General features: G+C 32.5%; 1 protein-coding gene across 1 annotated transcript in view; it reads right to left on the bottom strand.

Moving 5' to 3' along the window:
- Positions 1-6,343: 6,343 nt before the first annotated feature.
- The window catches only part of Cib2 (Calcium and integrin binding family member 2), a 35,540-nt gene continuing 22,749 nt past the window's right edge, over positions 6,344-19,134 (bottom strand). Inside the window, exons 3-5 of the mRNA XM_075358923.1 lie at positions 17,257-17,374; positions 11,289-11,436; positions 6,344-6,836 (exon numbers count right to left, since the gene is read on the bottom strand). Of these exons, the coding sequence (XP_075215038.1) occupies positions 6,619-6,836; positions 11,289-11,436; positions 17,257-17,325 (435 nt within the window). The 5' untranslated portion in view covers positions 17,326-17,374 and the 3' untranslated portion in view covers positions 6,344-6,618. The remainder of the gene's footprint in view (positions 6,837-11,288; positions 11,437-17,256; positions 17,375-19,134) is intronic.

Genomic DNA, 19,134 nt, shown 5'->3' with positions numbered 1-19,134 from the left:
ACATCTCCGTGCCACTCCATCAACGCACGCACGCTAACACATGCGCACACGCCGCCTCCTGGTGCACGAGCCCCGTCGGGGTCCTGGAATGGCGGGTGGCACCTCCCGTTGCGAACGCCACGACAACCACAAACATCCTCGAGGTACGTCTAAATTTTTATTCACAACCATACACACACACACACACACACACACAAAATGACATTCAAATATATATATAAATATTGTATGGTAGGTGTGCCGTCACATACTAACAGTGGGACTATAATAATTAGAGAAAAAAATTTAATTCACACACACACAATCACACACACACATATATTTGTAAAACGTCACAAGATGGTCGAAGTATACTAATATATATTTTATTTTTCATGAAAAATCCCGATTCGTTAGTACATGTCTCGTGGTAGTCAGGTGTATACTTGTTATATCGAAGTTTTGGAAAAATTTAGTACTTTTTAACAGGATCCGAATTTTTGGAAGAAAACGATCGGTCCTAGCGCCCTGAAAAATTTTCTCAACCATCCTCGACGCAACCTCATCCGCTCCCAATTGCTCCTGTCAGATGATAATATTTTAAAGTGCCCCCGAGGCGCCGTTCGGAAATTGGGGAGGGGGTGCGATGGGGTGCTACTGTATTATCTCAGCAACCGCTCGTCCGATTTTTACGATTCAAACGGCGTAAGTATCGGTAGGCCGAGCGCTGACTGTTTAACAAATCTGGTTCACACTTGATCAACCGGATCTTGGTTATCCGGAAATTAATTCGTTTAGCCCTATGTTTTGATTGCACTCACCCGACGTAAAACGTACCGATCCGATCTTTCGCTAAATACGCCCAAACCTGTGCGCTAGCGTAGCTGTAAACTATAAACTTATCGAGACTGAAAAGTGGAAAATAAAAAATATTTTAAAACACCACTGTTAAATTAAACGCACTAACATATAAAAAATAATTTTAGAACGGTATCTCAGAATGGATTTGACAAGCTTTGACGGTGATATGTAACATTATGTGAAAGTCATAGCTTCAAATTCAAAATTTGATGTTTTTGACAATTTTTTCTTATGCGTGATGAATGGCCTAAAGAGTGGGGTTCAAACACGCATAAGAAAAAATTGGCAAAAACATCAAATATTTAATTTGAAGCTAATGTTGCATATCACCGTCAAAGCTTGTCAAATCCATTCTGAGATACCGTCCCAAAATTATTTTTATATTTTAGTGCGTTTAATTTAAGAGTGCTGTTATAAACATTTTTTTACATAGTTTTTATTTATTTATGCGATTGTTTTTGTTCATAAACTAATGAACTGTAACCAAAAAGTAGGCACTTCAATGTACCGATCACTGGCGGAAAATCCCGATTCGTTAGTTTCAATTTCTAGAATTAAATTTCTTATTTAACTTTCATTATATCAGTATTTATCATTCAAAAAAAATATTTTTATCCAAGAGGTAATCAATTTTGGACACCTAATAATCCAATTTCGAGACGCCACCCGCCAAGGCAACCCGTTTGGAAGGTCTAAATGCGGAGGGCGTGCCATAGGCATGCCTCTGCAGCTAGTATATTCGCTAAATCGGGGCGACGGAAGCGAAGAAGAAATATAATCACCGAATCCTTCTTATAATTTATCCTTCTCTATAATTTATTATACTTCGAAAAAAAAGCGTATGCGCGCGCACGCACACATTTTCAGATCAATATTTCAGTTCCTGTACTAGATTGAAAAAGCATTTGAAATGCAGTTATAAGTGTTATATACAGAGTGATATTTAAGTATGGAAACAGCTTTATATTGCATACCTGAAAGGTCTTTGGAGGGGGAAAGAAATGGGGTTCTCCCCGGTTAAAAAAATCTGCATTTTGATGGGTTTTTAATTTTTTTCCGCCATATTGAATCAAACTTAATTTTTTAAATAGGAAGGTTGACGTATGATACATGATTTCGGTTTAAAATTTTACAAGAAAAACAGTGGTGAACGCCGTTTTTCTGTTAACGCCTACGTTATAGAGTTTTAAGCATTCAAATTTGATGATGGAAAAATGGTGTTAATAATAAAACGCGATGCATGATCAATTTTATTGCATTTTCCATTCATAAAACATACAATAGCAAAGCTGTAATATTGGTAATAATAAACAATAACTAATAATTATCAATGAAACGACAAATTATATCAACTGATATTATTTTCAAAATAAAAATTAACTTCCTCTGCTAATATCAGCTGATATTTGTAAAATGAAACCAATCAGCTGGAAATACTTAATTAAAAAATCTGATGTGGACACAACATGACTTCCTTGTACGCCTATTAAATTACATATACACTTTTTTTTAAAGTGAAATGTACATCAATTTTATTTTATTAATAATTTTTTTATTTTTTAATATATTGAATTATTTGTTGAACACATTTTTTTATAATCAGAGGTTAATAATTATTAACAAATCAACATATTTAAATTGAGAAAAAAAGAAAATGAAGTCTGATTCGAACCTAGGTGCCTTCCCCTTGTAAGATCCAAATATATCATTAATTAAAATTTTATTTGGCTATAACTCTGGAACCAATAAAAATAAGTATTTTTGACTTTTTCTTAATTGTCAATTTTACAAATATATATATATATATATATGTGTAATTGTGTGTGTTAAATTTTTTTCTCTTAGGTACGCCACACTTACCATACAATATTTACATATATATATATATTTGAATGTCATTGTGTGTGTGAGAATAAAAATTTAGACATACCTCGAGGATGTTTCTGGTCGTCGTGGCGTTTGCAACGTGAGGCGCCACCCGCCACTCCAGGACCCCGACGGGGCTCGTGCACCAGGAGGCGGCGTGTGCGCATGTGTTCGCGTGCGTGCGTTGACGGAGTTGCACGGAGATGTTTAGCGTTCGACTGAAGAATCGACTGACCGTCACGGACGTATCTCGAGGATGACCCTGGTCGTCGTGGCGTTTGCATCGGGAGGCGATGATTGCGAAATTTTTTTTTTAAAGATTCCCACCATTCTGAATTATGTTTTTTAAAACTAGTTTTAATTAAACAGCATCGTATGTATATTTTGGTTATAAATATCATCTATATTAAACTGACAATTTTTTTCAGTCGGCCTAGTAGCGTGCCAAATTTATGTTTGCTGAATACTTGATTAGTTGAACGAACAAGCATATCAAGTTTATAAAATTGTTTAGTGGTGAAACCCTAGACTTGGAACAATAGGTTGAATGAAATCTTAGTTAGAATAAATGATTCTGACTTATACAACCCTCAACCTTTCAGTGAAGAATCTGCGAATCCATGAATTTGAAAAGATTTTTATAGACATCTTCTTCTTAATTTTTCTATTAATTGTAATACTGTTAGCTGACTGATGTATAAATCTTCATTTGGATAAAAAGAAATCTTTTAATATGTCGCCTCATTGAATAATTTCCCACAATTGATGCGTAAAATATTTTCATAAATACTACTGTTCCGAGTAAGCCTGCTATGTTGTAAATTCCAGCAATTGTAGGAAATTTATTTAGTCATGTGTTATTTTTTTGTTTAATAAATTCAAATACCCATTTTTCTGGTTGTTCTTAAGATTCCTAATATGCATCCATTTTCACCTTTGTATAATTGTTACAATTATCGTTTAATGTAATTATGATTGAATGAATCATTTGAAAGTCATATACTTTTTGGTAGATCTTAAATTTCACATTTTGTTATAAAACTATTGACATAAATCATTTAATATAGTTTGACAAGCAACAGGAAATTTGTCTTTATCATTAGCATTTTGAATAAAGCGTTAAGTAGCCAAAAAGAAGGCACTAGCTGTACCACAAGTTACGATTCTTAATGCACAATGTTTTAATCCTAGGTCACCGTCATAAAATTCTTGGCGAGTTGCTAACTTTAGGAGTGATCAAAATTTGCCTATACATCTTTTTATGTCAGTGGTAAGAAAATAATTATGTAGCCTAAATCTGACGCTGAGAAGATATATTTGCTGAACAAAAAGACCAGCTAGTGTCAGAAATTATTGAAAGACTTAGCAAAACCATTAAAAACTCGCTATTTAGTTAAAACTTCACTCATACAGGATGTGTGGTATATTCTTAGCAATTTATATATATATAATGATTTGAATTACAGTAATGGCACACCTATGTTACTCTTAGTATGTTGGTCGAAACTGCTAACAAATTATATCCTAGGAATGGCTGATTTTATAACCGTAAATTTACCTTTCATTGTCGATAAATCTAATTTTGTATGTTCTAAATTATGAGTTAAAGGAATAAAGTAATTATCTCAAGAAATTGTAGTAACCAGATTTATTGTGAAATAATATTAGTTTAATATTTACGTGTTTGGATGTCGTTCTAGAGATCCATTGAGCTACGATTGTAAATAATATCCTTTTAAACACAATTCGACTCGGTGGATCCACATTTCATTATAATTGCTAGTCTAATTCGTTGTACTATCTGGTGCTCTGCTTGGGGGTATCAGAGACCCATGTTTCCAAGAAGTTTGTAAGAAACTCCTGTTTAGGCCAGACGTTAAACTGAAAGATTTAAATATTTAACTATGAGGCCAATGATAATCTGTTACAGAACCTTTTATTATACAAATATATTAAGTAAAAAACTGCATTAAAAATAAACACTGCTACACGTATTACAATAAGCGAATTTTAAATTGGACGAATGCTTAGAAGAAAAATTGTAGTGTGGTGTGAATCTAATTGAAAAAGGCTACACCGTTGACCGCACACTAAAAAACCAATATTTCAATTATTATTTTTCAATGAAACTACGCTTTTAAAAACTTAATTAAAAAAAGGCACCAGACCCACGCTTCACATTCGAAACTAAATTGACGTTCTGCAGTCCCTAAGGGCTCTTTTAATACTGCTGAGAGCAAGTCGTGCTAAAACACGTATTTTATGTACACGTTCAAGCATGACGCTTTTGCAGCGAATATTATGCAAGCAGACCAGTTTCAAGGAGCACGTACACATCAAATTGGAACGTGTAAATAGCCCATGTTTGGTCGTCCCTTCATACATGCATATTCATAACCGTCGCTAATAACGCAGCTAAACAATTTTCAGGTTTCATTGAGTTGGGGTTAGGGGGTCGCGAAATATTCATTATATAATTTTTTTCTTTTTGGGGGTTGTGGAGCAAAAAAGGTTGTGGGAGTCACTGTTTAATGTAATAAAAATTAAATTTAATACTGACTGAAGATGCAGGATACCGCCAAAACCGGTTATTTGAAATTGATATTGTAAGTATATTATATCTAACTACTAGTTTTATTTCATATAATATTAAATGTGATCAAAAATGTTTGTACTAGTCGGAGCAAATAAACAAGAAACATACGAATGAAAATTCTCAACTATCATTGAAACTGGATATTCAAAAAAAATGTAAAAAAAAGCTTCCAAAACTGTAGCTAATAGATAGGCATTATACTGTTGGGATGTTTTTTGGGGCGAAAAACGCTTTCGCTTTATCATCGCCTGAGTCAAAAAGTACCAAAAAGGCCCCTTCTGGAATATAATAAAATAAGGTTAAAACTAAGACAGATAAGATTAAAACTAAAATAATAGAAGAAACGTGTAATCATTAGGACAAAATATGTTTCAAGAATAACAAAATAAAGTTTGGTTGATTGTCATTAAATCTTATGAAGTATACTCATTCTTCTTAAAAGTAACATACCCGTTCTAGTATATTCTTTTCCTAGGAGCGCTGCATGTCTCTCGGTAAGTTAAATTTGCGGCGTAAGGCCGCATAACACATGCAGTCCACAAGGATGTGGCCCGTAGACAAACGACGCTCGCGTCGTATGTGTAGTGATGCGTTTTCTGCCGACATCAGTTATCCGTGAGTAGCTCTGGTTAATCCTAATCGCAATCTGCACAGGATCACTTCCTCTCGGCGAATTTTTCTGCATGAAAAGTCCTCTGGTAACGCCGTATCTTTGATGTAATCATCCGTATCTTTGATTTATAATCATCCAGGTTAGTTAATGTATTACAGCAGGATTTGAAAAAGTGTTTGCAGAACTTACATTTCATTTCTTGAATAGTGTACAGATCTAGATTCAAATTTGATCGATCAGTTAATACATCTTACCTTAAGGGCCCTGATACATTAAGAAGACAACTATGTTTATAGGTTACATAACCTTATTTCAGATAATGATCTCAAATTAGGTTTAATGACATCTTCATTTTTTTTAAATAATTTATCTGAAAATATACAATGTTATTTTTTTATTTTCGTTGCTTTTTCTGTTTAAAATACAAATATAAAGATTATATGTATATCATACATATCTTAATAATTTAATCTACAATTTTTGATATTGGCAAACATCTGTTGATTATCGATTTAAATTTAACTGAATGTAATTATAAAACAGAACAAATTCGTTTTTGTCATCTAGATATTTTTTATATTTCAATATTTTGTAATATAGAAATTAAGAAATATGCTGGCATTTTAAAGAAATCTTAATTAGATACTAGTAACTAACATTATTTCAGAAAGTCTTTTTTAAATAACATGTTTTTGAATAATATTTAGATACGTATATGGAATGTTGAGAAAAAATCTGGAGCACGCAGTATAACATGTTCAAATTCCATGTAGGATAACTTGCCATCTCCATCTACATCAGCTTCTTCAATTGCTTTCTCACAAACCTGTGCCACTTCCTCAGGTGTTAGTTCATTATGTGTTAACAAACGTAATGCAACTTCTAAATCTCCCATACCAATATATTGATCGTTATCAAAATCTGAAACATTGCATTTTCATGGAATTTAAGATGCTTTTTATAATTGTAAATAATTATTCATCTAAATTTATTTTTATGTATTTTAGAATTTCAATTTTAAAGAAGTTAATTATATGTTTCAATGACGGAAAAAATATTACCATTCTTGCTGGCTAGCAAACTCAATACCAGATGCTAACAGTAACTTACTAACGACTACAATTCCTGGCCAGAAATACTCCTTTGATAATTTTTATTTACTCTATGTAATGCAGTATGTAAATGCTTGCACTTAAATTCATTTAACTGCATTAATATTAATTCATCTATTTTTAAGTAAAAATAATTTACTTAAAAATCTTGTTTTTCTTATTTTCATTGTTTTTTTATGTTCAAAATAAATCTCTTTTAATGCTAATTTGTAAAATGTGAAAATAAAAAATTCTAATACTGCAAATTCTACTTCAATCTTTTTTGTTTGCATCTTTATAAATTCAACTGGATTAGATCATTCTTTTAAAGTGATTATTATTAATAAAACTATATTAAAATTTTTCAGTTATATTTTTCATATATTTTACACCAATAATATTAAGAATATAATGGCTGTTTTGATAAATAGAATCAAACTGAAATTTTTATCTTAAAAAATGTTTTAATGATTGGATTGGTTTCAAGGTGTGGTACCTTATCACATAAAGTAAAATTGTAAAGATTACATGTTATTACAAAGGAAAATTAAAATTTGATCTACATAAAGAAATTAAAACAAACCGTAGTTATAATTTTTGTAAGCAAAACCAAATTTTAGTTTGGATGGTAAATTGTTGTTGGATCCTGCTGAGAGAAAAAAATATATAATTTTACTCTATATAAAATTATCTGTAAAAATTTTAATAATGATAATGGTACAATAAGTATTTTTTTCATTGTTTATATCACATCACTAAGTGTTTATAAGTAGTGAGGCAATAAATACCGAAAATGGATAACAAATATCAAAGCAGGAACATGACCAATAGACTGTTTTTCACTACACTCACAGTACTCATAAGCAAAACTGCTAAATTTAGTTCTTCATCTTACTATCTCAGAGAAAATGCAATGGTATTTTGATGCATTTCTTCCAGTTGGGCAGTTGGGTTAGCTTTGTGTGCCCAACCTTTGTATGTTAGGATGACTTCTGTTTTTTGGGGTAAAAGATTTCTCAAAGGTCCACTCTGGAATGGACTGGAGACCCATATGAATACCACTGTCTTGTTTACTCTTGAGAGTGTGTCAGATAATTTGAATGATGGGCTCAGATCATGTCCAGTTTTTTTTTATTTATTAAAAAACTATTTTTTTCATAAAAAATTTTAATTTTTTGTATTTGATATTTAAAAATAGACTGATTGTAATTTCCACTTGATCAAGACCTCACGTACACTCTGTCAGTCATTATCAATAAGCTGTTGTCAGAGTGAGCTTCAATAACTCTCGCAGCAGAGAAAATTGCATAGGCCTCACAGAAGAGTAGGGACTAAGCCTATATATTTCGGGGAGTATTACTGAACACGTACCCCCATTGGCAGAGACAGAGATATCTGCATAGACGTGTGTAACCATTGTGCTTCTTAATCACTAATTGGTCCCTAGCAGCCTGGAAATATGGATCCTATTTATGTCTAACAGATGGTAAATATTCAGTCTTTAGATGTGCATGTAGTCAACAAGCGCCACATCTCATTTCCTTTCCTAGAAGCATTCCTCGAATAGATAGGGCTTGTTCCTGGAGATAGTGGAGCAATCTTGAAAGGAGGGCAGGGTAATGAAAGGACCTGGTTGCCTGTCTTTAGCAGTCTGAGATGTGGAACCTGCTGACTGCATATTTGATAACCTGGTACTTCCTCCTATAATGTAGTGGTAGTTCATTGGATTTGATTAATGTACTTCTTACAGGGCTTGTGGCAAATGCCCGTATGGATATTCGAGTGCAAACATTGTGCAAGGAGCCTAGTTACTCCACACTATTAATGTATAGAGAGGTACAGAATAGACCTGAATTCTAGCTTTGACAAAATGCTTCCATATGTGCTCAGGATAATGCGTATGGCAGTAACCCAGTTGCAGGATAGTATGAGTTTAACCATTAATCCTTCTTAGACATTCAGCCTTAGTTTGCTTAATGTGGTCAACCATGTCAGCTTTTCATAAAAACACACCTAGGAGTTTTATTTTGAATGTTCGCTTTATATCATCTTCACCTAAGTATAATTTGACCATGATCTTATATCCGTCTAGCTATCTAAAGAAAATAATAAATCTTTACTTCATTACTGACAGTTTAAACCACTACCTATCCTTGCACTAAGTTAAGCAATTTCTGTATTGTTTCCATAGTAGTTTCAGTTTTATTGTCTCTAAAGGCGATAGTTATGGTATCAGCGTAATATTTTTTCACAGACGGAGTGATCTCATCTGCTACCCCATTTATATTATATTTAACAAGAAGTATATCATTCTGAGAACAGATGCCTGAGGGGATTCCATTTTTAATTTCAAATATGTTTGAAATTACCTCATTAGTCCTAACATGGAATATCCATTTGCTCAGGAGATTAGCCACAAGGTAAAACATGTTCCCATTAACACCATTCTGTAGTAAGTCAAGGATTATACTGTCTTTCCAAACTATTTGATAGGACTTTTCACTGTCTTAAGATCACTGCAAGAGGTGCTTCTTAGAGGTGAATGCCTCACAAGACATCTATCTGTATAGATACTACTAGGTGATCTATGATAGATTTCTTTACTCTGAACCTGTATTTGTAAGGGAAGAAGAACCTAATTTCTTTCACATGCCATTTTAGTTTCTTATTTATCATCTTCTCAATCAACTTGCAAAGGGTGCATGTTAAGGCAATCAATCTCTCCTGAATTGATGGTTGGGCTTAGCCACAGGAATAATTGCAGCCTCCCTCCAGACAACCAGAAACACCCCTTCCCCCAGAATAGTGTAGAACAGGTTTAAGGGGCAGTCAAGTCCTTAATCTGGGAGCTTCCATATGAAAACATCAATATTCCATCAGGCCTGGGCTAGAAGACTTTAAATTTACAAGTATATCCTATTATTTGTACAAGATTAGAGGGGGCATTCAGCTCCCAGTTAATGTTAATATCCCACCAAAGCATGTATTCACAGCTGAATCAAGTGCTATTCTTCATTCTGAATTGAAGGCTAACTGTCATCAGAGTGAGTCACTCAAATTCAATAATTGTCTCCCAATATGTTCACTATTTCATAAGAATATGTATTAAATTGCCATTCTCAACCAGATTGTGCATATGGTTGGTTTTAAAGTTATCTTGTTCTACACCTCATTCATGGGAGTGTGGCCATTAAGCAAAGCAAGGTGATTGCTTTCTTTATACCTCCTATTCCTCAAGTAATGTTTTTTTTGTATTCTGATGTACCCATTAGTTATTTTTTACTGATGTACCCAGAAGTTTTGAATATACAGAGCTCAGCATACATTGCAAGATCTGCCAAGTCCCTTAACATATTCATTTATCTATGCCCCATCATCTGCCACACACAGACCTCCTTTAGAAATCAGTTTCTTAGATATTTCCCAGTCAGCATGCTGTATAGCCACCTATGGTTCACTATTTAGAACATCCCACTCTTTGCAGTATTTAAACGCTATCTCAGTTGGAAAATTGTCACTGCCATAGATTACATATACAACTCCACATTCAAAGAGGTGGGCTGATGAGTGTTACATTTGTTTAGGTTGATGACATTAAAGGTCCTGTAATAGTTTTTGAATAGGCTAGTCGATCTTTGATATAGATGACTTCAAAAACTGGTATGGGAAATGTCCAGTCTGTTTTTGAAACCATCGTTATAACCCTTCAGTACTGCACTGTGGTTACTATTAAAGTAAGTCTGTTGAAGACATAGTTGGATCAACTGATTAATAAGATATTCCAAGTTTTTCTCTGAAGGTGGAACCCATTAATATTTCATTATAGGGTTGAGTAGTTGGTATGGTGAATATTGCTGACCTCTTAACTGTTGCTGCATTCCTCTCAGATATGTTCATAATTTCAGCAGTTTCCATTGATTTTTCAGTTAAAATGTGCTGCACCAATGTGTTGAATACGCGAGTAAACCTATTTTTAACTCCTTTCCAGTAGTTTCAGGTATGTCAGATCATATTAGATGTATATTCTAATAACAGCTCTAGTTCTAATGACAACTCAATATAGTTCAGAACATAGGGGTTGTCTTTAGCTTGTAAGATTTTCACTAGGCATCCTAGGCCTTGTCCGGTATACTTTTTTCTGTCAACAGAATGCTTCTGTTTGTCAGCAATAATGAAAATACTAATACCTAATTTATGAAAATAATTTTGTATTATTTTTGTCAGCAAAAATAATTGGTGACTGAAAGTTCTCAATAAACCATAATTAGAAAAACTATCTTACCATAGATTCTAAATGCATAAAACACTTTTATATCTCTTGGTGCTTGTTCACTAAATACCGATAATAAATCAAGAAAATCTTCAAATGTGAGATTTCCTTTACCATCTTTTGAAAATACTTCACATATTCTTCTTCTGAATGGATTTTCCTGAGAAATAATTAAATTTATCAATTAAAATGATGAAACATGATTACATTTTTGTTAAGCATTGCAAAATGTTGTATGATATACTTTCCAATACATGGAAACCACATTTTCCTAAGATTTAAAAGAAAAAATTATAGTAATATGTTATCAAAGTAATAACACTTGTGATTAACAAGATAAGTTTCTCCTACAGGCCTTTAATGCTCCTGCTTATATTTACAATATAAGATGATGATTAGCCCAGAGAAAAGTACGATGGTTGCTCAAGGGCAGACTAGCTCTTACATGACGACCTTGTGCATCACTGGCAGGTGATCGAATTAGGTATGTTCTGTTACATTTGATAAGTCTTCAAGCAGCACTTTCTGTATGCTGCTAAAAAGGCTTATTTTGTTTTTCAGTGTTCACAGAGAGCAGGTCACACAGATTGGGGGCTTAATTTCAGAACTATGTGTATTCTATGTAAGGTATATGCAAATCTCTAATGCTGCATGCTGCACCTGTCTGGGCTCATCAAATGAGGTATAAATTTTATAAATATATTTTGTTGAGAGCTCAGTATCTAATATTGTTATATGTGATTGGTGCCTATAAGACACTCGAGAGAGAGGCAGTCCTTGTTATTTCTTGTATTAAGCCCATTGATATTTTTGCGATTGAACACCAGTTACCTTATGATGCTTAGAAGGTAGGTGAACTTACTTCTGGGTGCATAAAAGAAGTAGACGGTCAAGGTTTTCATTTATAACAGGTCAGATGGACTGATTCGTCCAATGACTGACAAACATGGTATTTTTCCTGATATGAGAAAAATGCAGGTAGTTAAGTAATATTCTCCAATCAGCATATTAGTTTTTTCTGGACATGGTGATTTCCGAGATAGGTTGTCCAGATTTGGCTTGATTTAATTCAGCAGGCTTGTTTCCAAATTGTAGGGCTATTGATGATGTGCACCATGTCTTGTATGTCTGCTCCAGTTATGAAGGTTAATTTACCAAAGAAGCTAGAGCGCTTGTGAGGATAAATTCTGATTTTGATCTGCAAGTTAATTGCAACATAGTTGGTGGCTTTCTTATGATTCTTAGCCCTGCAGAGGATGGCTGAGAGGATCTGATGTTATAGATGTATAGATAAAACTGCAGTCTGGATGGCTAGGGGCCTGCATCGGTACTTTACAAAGTTTTGGCATCAAGCCTTGGCCTTGGTTAGCTTAGATATTTGCTGTTAAGATGAGAATGGATGTGTGCAGTACTCTATTGGAACTGCAGTGGTGGAGGTGTAGGCATTGACTTTTCTTCCAAAAGCAGACCAGAACAGAAACAGATTTTCAGATTGTTTTCATTAGAGGCTTATTAAATTTTTAAATTTGTTTTAATTAAATCAAGAGGACTTTGTAAATTGAATTGTAGGACAATTGTCATTGTTGCGATCAACAATTGTTTTGTTGGTATGATGATAGCATTTTTAGACTCAATCAAATGAGTGGGTAGTCTTAATTGAAACTAGGTATAGGAAGAGATTTTGAGTGATACCATCAGTGTTAGAGGAAGGTGTAGGGAACTACACTTTCTGATTTGGTTAATTTGATAGAGGTTTGTAAATTAGTGTAGTTAAAGTCCATACGAAGGTGATACTAGGTTGTGTAAATACAGTGATGAAAATGTCTGCCAAGGCATTTACATTGGTAGCATTCTGACAAGGACCAAACTACAGATGACTATGTTGTGCTGTAAAATTTTGAGAGTCTAAAAGATGACCTCCTGTAAAGCTCATTAGGGCTAGGAACGGATGGGGTGATGTGGCAACTGTGATTGTCACTAGGTCTTCCCCTAAGGGAGGTCAGGATGTTTAGAGATAAATAAACCAAGAAACTTTTTGTGTTTTAATATTAGCCAGTAATAGTGTGACTTATTTCCAATAGCCACATCCAAATTCACACTCATCAAATAAACATACATGTTTTTGTATACATGAAATTTCCTAAACAATACCTAACAAAGGAAAATAATTAAAGGATAATAAAAATAATTCTGCAAAATGATCAAGAATATATTCACAAACTAACATAATTGAATTAATTTAACCATGCTTTAAAATACATAATTAAAATTTACAGTTTATAAATAACACAGTATGTATAACTAACAATACAAAAATATCACCTTTAATATTTCCTCTTATCTCGCATTAACAAGCACAATGGATGTTGGAAATAATCATTAGGTCACACATTATTTACTTAAACATATGAACATGAAAAACCCAAAAAATTGACAAAATTAAATTTCTCTACTTTAAAAAAAAAAAAATTATAATTATTTATTTTTACCAATGCACATGGAGAAAAATGTAAGATATCTTACCTAAAACAGTAAAAATCACACTGGAATTAAATCATGATTAAATTTTGATGATATGCAATGAAAGATCATAATATTTTTTGTTCAAAATGTTTGAAGTTTTGATCTTAGGTTTTTAAATTCCCAAATTTGTTAATTCTGTTAAATCTTTATTATTTTATCTTAGATTTCCAATCTCCTTAAACCACTACATGCAGGAAAATTTCAAACATAGTCTCTGTTCATTGTTCTGGAAGTTTTGTTTGCATACAGGTAATATATTTTGGTATGACTGATTGCTGTAAATATATGTTTGTGATTTGTGATTAGAAGGAAGGAATAATGAGAGCTGAGGTTCTTTGATATAACCCCAGTCATTGAAATAATTGGTAATAACTGTTTTTTGCTGTTGGTTTTTTCCACTAGTTGCATTTTTATATTTGCTTTCCTTTATTCTGTTGTTTGTTTGCTGTGTTTGGAATATTTTTAAGTAAGAGCCGTAATTTGTTTATGCAATAGTGTAATGGCTGATGTTTCATCTATGATGATATTTCTTCTGATTATGTTTCTTTTCTGTATAGTTTGATGCTATTGTCTCCAAAATTAATTAAATAAATATAAGTTGGTGTGCATTTGTAACTAATATTTGATTATATATAACTAGTATTTCATGGCCAGCTTTTGATGTGTTTGACTACTTTTTCACATCATCTGATGTACTCTCTGTTTGTTGGTACATTACATCTTTAATGAAGTCTACTGCTTCTACTTGATCTTTACATAACAATTTTCCACTTTCACTCCGTAAATAATTAAGGCTACATGTCTGCATGTATGTATAAAACACATAGCAAAATATTACATATATCACTAAATAAAAACAGAACATACAACTGCAATATTATTAACTCGGGTAATAACAAAAATATCTTCTTGCACAAAAATAAATACTACATGCAATGCTGAAATATTTTTACAATACTTATTTCATATTGCATAACCACAAATATCACGACAAAATATTATACTTACCACATTTCCAATTTTGCCGATATAGTCTTTGGGCAAAGTTTAGTAACAAATGTTGATTATTGCTTCTTTGTATTGACCAAGAATGTATAATAAGTATATCTGTTATCTAATTTTGTTAGGTCCCACATTCTCATATTAAAGCCGCCACAATACTTTTAAAACTCTTCAATTGTATGATAATCTTCCTTCGCACCACAAGAGAAGCACTCCTGGCATTCTCAAGGAACTGCATGAGGTACTCTTCATCAAAAACTCTGACTAGAGGAACAGAGCCCCCCCCCCGCCATAGTCAGACTGGCCCCTGCATCCCCAGAGTTTCCTGGTCACACCTCATCCTCTCCAAAAGAAGAGGTAGTCATCTAATCTCACCCCAACCATTTCAGGGGTTTTGACTCGCTTGGCCTTCTTTGTCTCTTTTCCTTCCTTATCAGACATTCAAATATCTGAAGACTAACAAAAATAAAATTAAATTTAGATTTAAACAAAACACAAACAACGTAAGTAAATAAAAAACTAAACACGAAAACATAAATAAACATAACCAATAAGGTAAATAAACAAAAATGCTCCAATCAGATCGCAACAATATAGCCGTCGTCAAACACAACAATCAACCAATCAATGAAATACTAGCTAATAACCATGAGAATGTAATTTATTACATAGATGCACATAACAAAACTAAACTAAATTTTACAATATTAACTCCAAGTAATTATTGATAATATAAAATAATAAAGTGTGAGAAATTTCTTTTATGGAAGGAAATGTTTTAATATCTAATGTTATCACTAAACAAGTCCATAGGAAATAAACATAATAGTTGCATAATAAAAAAAAAAGTAACAATTGTTAGTAACTATCAAACAGAAATGTAACAGACATGTTCATTATGAAATAGGTGAGAAATTAGATTACAGATGTGTATTTATGTAATTGCTTTTAAAGATGGTTATGATTTTACAAATCTATAAAAACAACAGAATTAATTGTTTGTACATAAGATTTTATTCTAAAATTATATAAAATGAAATATAATTATGTCAGTAGTAGTGAAAACTCATTAGATGGTTTAGAAATATTTGATGGAAGATTTTTCTTTGATGACATAGTGCTCACATATTCATACAAAATATTTGTATAGAACAAGTTATAAAATTCTTGTAAGATTTTAGATTTAAATTAATAATAAATAAACCTTTTATAAAGGTGGGCTTATACTAGTGTTCTTTTAAGTTTGGTTTAAAATGTTTTTTTTTGTGTGTTCCCATTCCAATCATATTATCATACAGTGGAAAAGAAATTAATTTTAACTGAATAAAATAAAGACTGAATTTTAATGGGATTAAATAAAAACTGGTAACACCACCACAAGCTGATCCCAAGCATAGACCAATCACTCAAGAGGATGGGGAAGTGTGGAGGAGAAGGAGTAACAACCTTGCTAAAAAACCAAGGTCCTTCTTACAGATTGTAAAACCCTTCTAGGGGCCCTATCTAACAGGGTAAATGGCCCAAAGCAGAAGAGGAAGAGATTCTCAGTGGCAAAAAGAAATATAGGAAGATAACTCAAATAAAATGAGGAAAGAAACATGTACCTGGAGGTGATCAAGGAAAAGACTAAATATAAGACGACAGAAACGGGGATGATTTGACAGAATGGTGAAGTACGAATCGATGACCATACCTTCGAGTAGGTAGATTATTTTACATAACTTTATACAGAAATCACTCAGGACAATTTGTTCCAAGAAATTAGAAAACAAGGTATGTTTTGCAAATATGAATTGTTTGAAATCTAAAACTACCTCCCTTAATACTAAAATGAAGATATGTGAAACATTAATCAGACATTATTCATAAACATTAATCATTTATTAGTCATAGTAACTTATGGTAGTGAAGCAGGGATGCTAAATGCAGTAGACATAAAATTGCTGCTAGTCTTTGAAGGGAAAAGCATGAGAATATGTGGTCTTATCAATGAGGATGGAAGCTGGAGGTTAAATTATAATGATTATAATGACAGGAGAATTGGTTGGTGGGGTATTTACAAAGAATACCAGCACATCAACAACAAAGACAAATTTTGGATGCAGAAATGAGGGTACCAAGAAGAAGCAGTAGACCCAGAACTTGATGGATGCAGGATGTGACAGGAGATTTGAGGAGCATGGATTTTGTTAACTGGAGGAGTTGATGCTGATTAGAGACAAATGGAGATGACTTGTTGAGAAAGCCAAGGTCCAAGTTGGAACTGTAAAGCCATAAAAAATAAAAACATCACTTTTTATATTAATGAAAATTTAAATCTTCATACAGATATTTTTTTTGGTAGAAAAATTTTGACTATTACTTGGAAGATGTATAGATTTAGATATTATAAATCTTGTATTTTCAAGAATTCTAATTTAAAACCATATTTAATTCAATTTATAAAACTACTGACCCTTAATTCAGGAAGTTTTTCCATCAAATCTACAGGTACAGCCACAGTTGATGCTTCATCACCAGTCATGCTTTTTGGGACTATGTCTGGACTTACTTCTCTAAATCTTTTATGAACCCTGCATCAGTAAGGTTAAATTTACAATTTATATAAAACAAATATTTAAAAAAAGGCTACTAAAATAATAAAATTGAGCAATTAAGTTTCACAGCTAAAAGAAAGCATTCTTTTACTATATTCTTGCAACACATTATTTTAAAAAATGATACATAAAATATTTGCATATTAACATTTAAATTAAAATTCTAAACATGGTTAAACAAACTGATTTGAATTATCTCTCGCATTACCAAGCCAGGTATTCTGACTTCCCCAGGTTAATTTTTTCCCTATAATAATTTTATCTGAAGAGATACATGTGGTTCATGACTTTGTCCTAAAATGATTGAAATTGTATTCACACTCATGACTGACCCATTTTTTTGTTGTTTTTGTAGTTATTATTGATGGGCTATATTGGTGAAGTTGTGAGACTACCCCACTTGGTATGAAATGTCTTATCTTTATTTGTCAAAAATGAAGGTTTTACAAAATATTTCTCTCATTCATTTTCCTTATTTAGTTTTTCCATTGTTGATTTTTATCATACATCTATTGTTTAGTTCAAATAACAACTTTTGCATGACAGAAAGAAAGAAATTCATTCTTGTGTTTGGTTTCACAAATGACTTGACTGTAGTTCAAAAAGGGGCAAGTCTGTAATCTTACTCTCTACTCAGCATCATGAGAGCAAGTGAGTGGTAAAGAAAGTGAATACAAACCTGAAATAATACTCCATTACAACAAAACTAAAGGTGCTGTAGATAATGGAGACAAAATGACAAGAGAATACAGCTGTGTTAGAGGAACCAGGTGGTGGCCACTAAGACTTTTTATGGAGGTGGTAGATATTGCAGCACTGAATGCATGTATTCTGTACACACAAAGATTTCCTGAGAATAATCAGAGCTGATGGAAATACTTCATGACTGAGCTGGCATTTGGACTCGGCAAAGGCAACATGCAGAAAAGAGTAGAAATATCAACGGTCTTCATAAGGATGTACAAGATGCACTGAAAGCATGTGGTATTGAAATTCTGACAGTAATGATCCAACCCCAGAGTTCCAAGTTATCAACACCACAGCGATGTCAAGATTGCAAGAGGAACGAAGATTGTAAAACAAGATTCTGTTAAGTAATGTGCAAAAAAGCTGTTTGTAATATATGCAGAGAAGAAACTGTTATTGTGAATGCATGTGGCAAAAGTCTACATGAATGAACAGTTCAAAAATTTTATTTGTTATTTTGAGGTTAAGTTCTAGTTTACTGCAGTGACAGCCAAAATATATAAATTTTTTATTTTATTGGTGTCCATTATTGAATTTCTCTTGTCAGTGATATAACATTTATTTTACTTTACATCTATTTTCAGTTTTAATACTTTTAATAATTTGAAAAACTGTATTTCAATACTAAATAAAGTTATTCATTGAAAATAACAGAACAAATGTTACATTAAATCGCAAAATTGTATTGGGTAGTCAAAATAACCTGCTTAGTAAAATAAAGTTGTCGAAAAGCTTGGCAATGGGAGGGTTAATATAGATTCAATTTATGTGAAAAATTTATTCCTGACATAGACAGTGTTTATTAATATTTTTTTGTCAACAAACTCTCTCAGATCAACCAGTACAATAATTTGTTTCATCTTGTACCTTCTAATGGTATTGTATCAATTTTTGGTTTACCTTCTTCTATATTTCATTTTAATTTACATTAATACCTTTCATCAATTATCATTGTCCTTTAAAATTTATTTTCTGTTTTACTCATTACT

This window comes from Lycorma delicatula, chromosome 3, assembly GCF_047948215.1.
Source record: "Lycorma delicatula isolate Av1 chromosome 3, ASM4794821v1, whole genome shotgun sequence".
NCBI lineage: Eukaryota > Metazoa > Arthropoda > Insecta > Hemiptera > Fulgoridae > Lycorma > Lycorma delicatula.
This window is presented reverse-complemented; position numbering and strand designations above follow the sequence as displayed.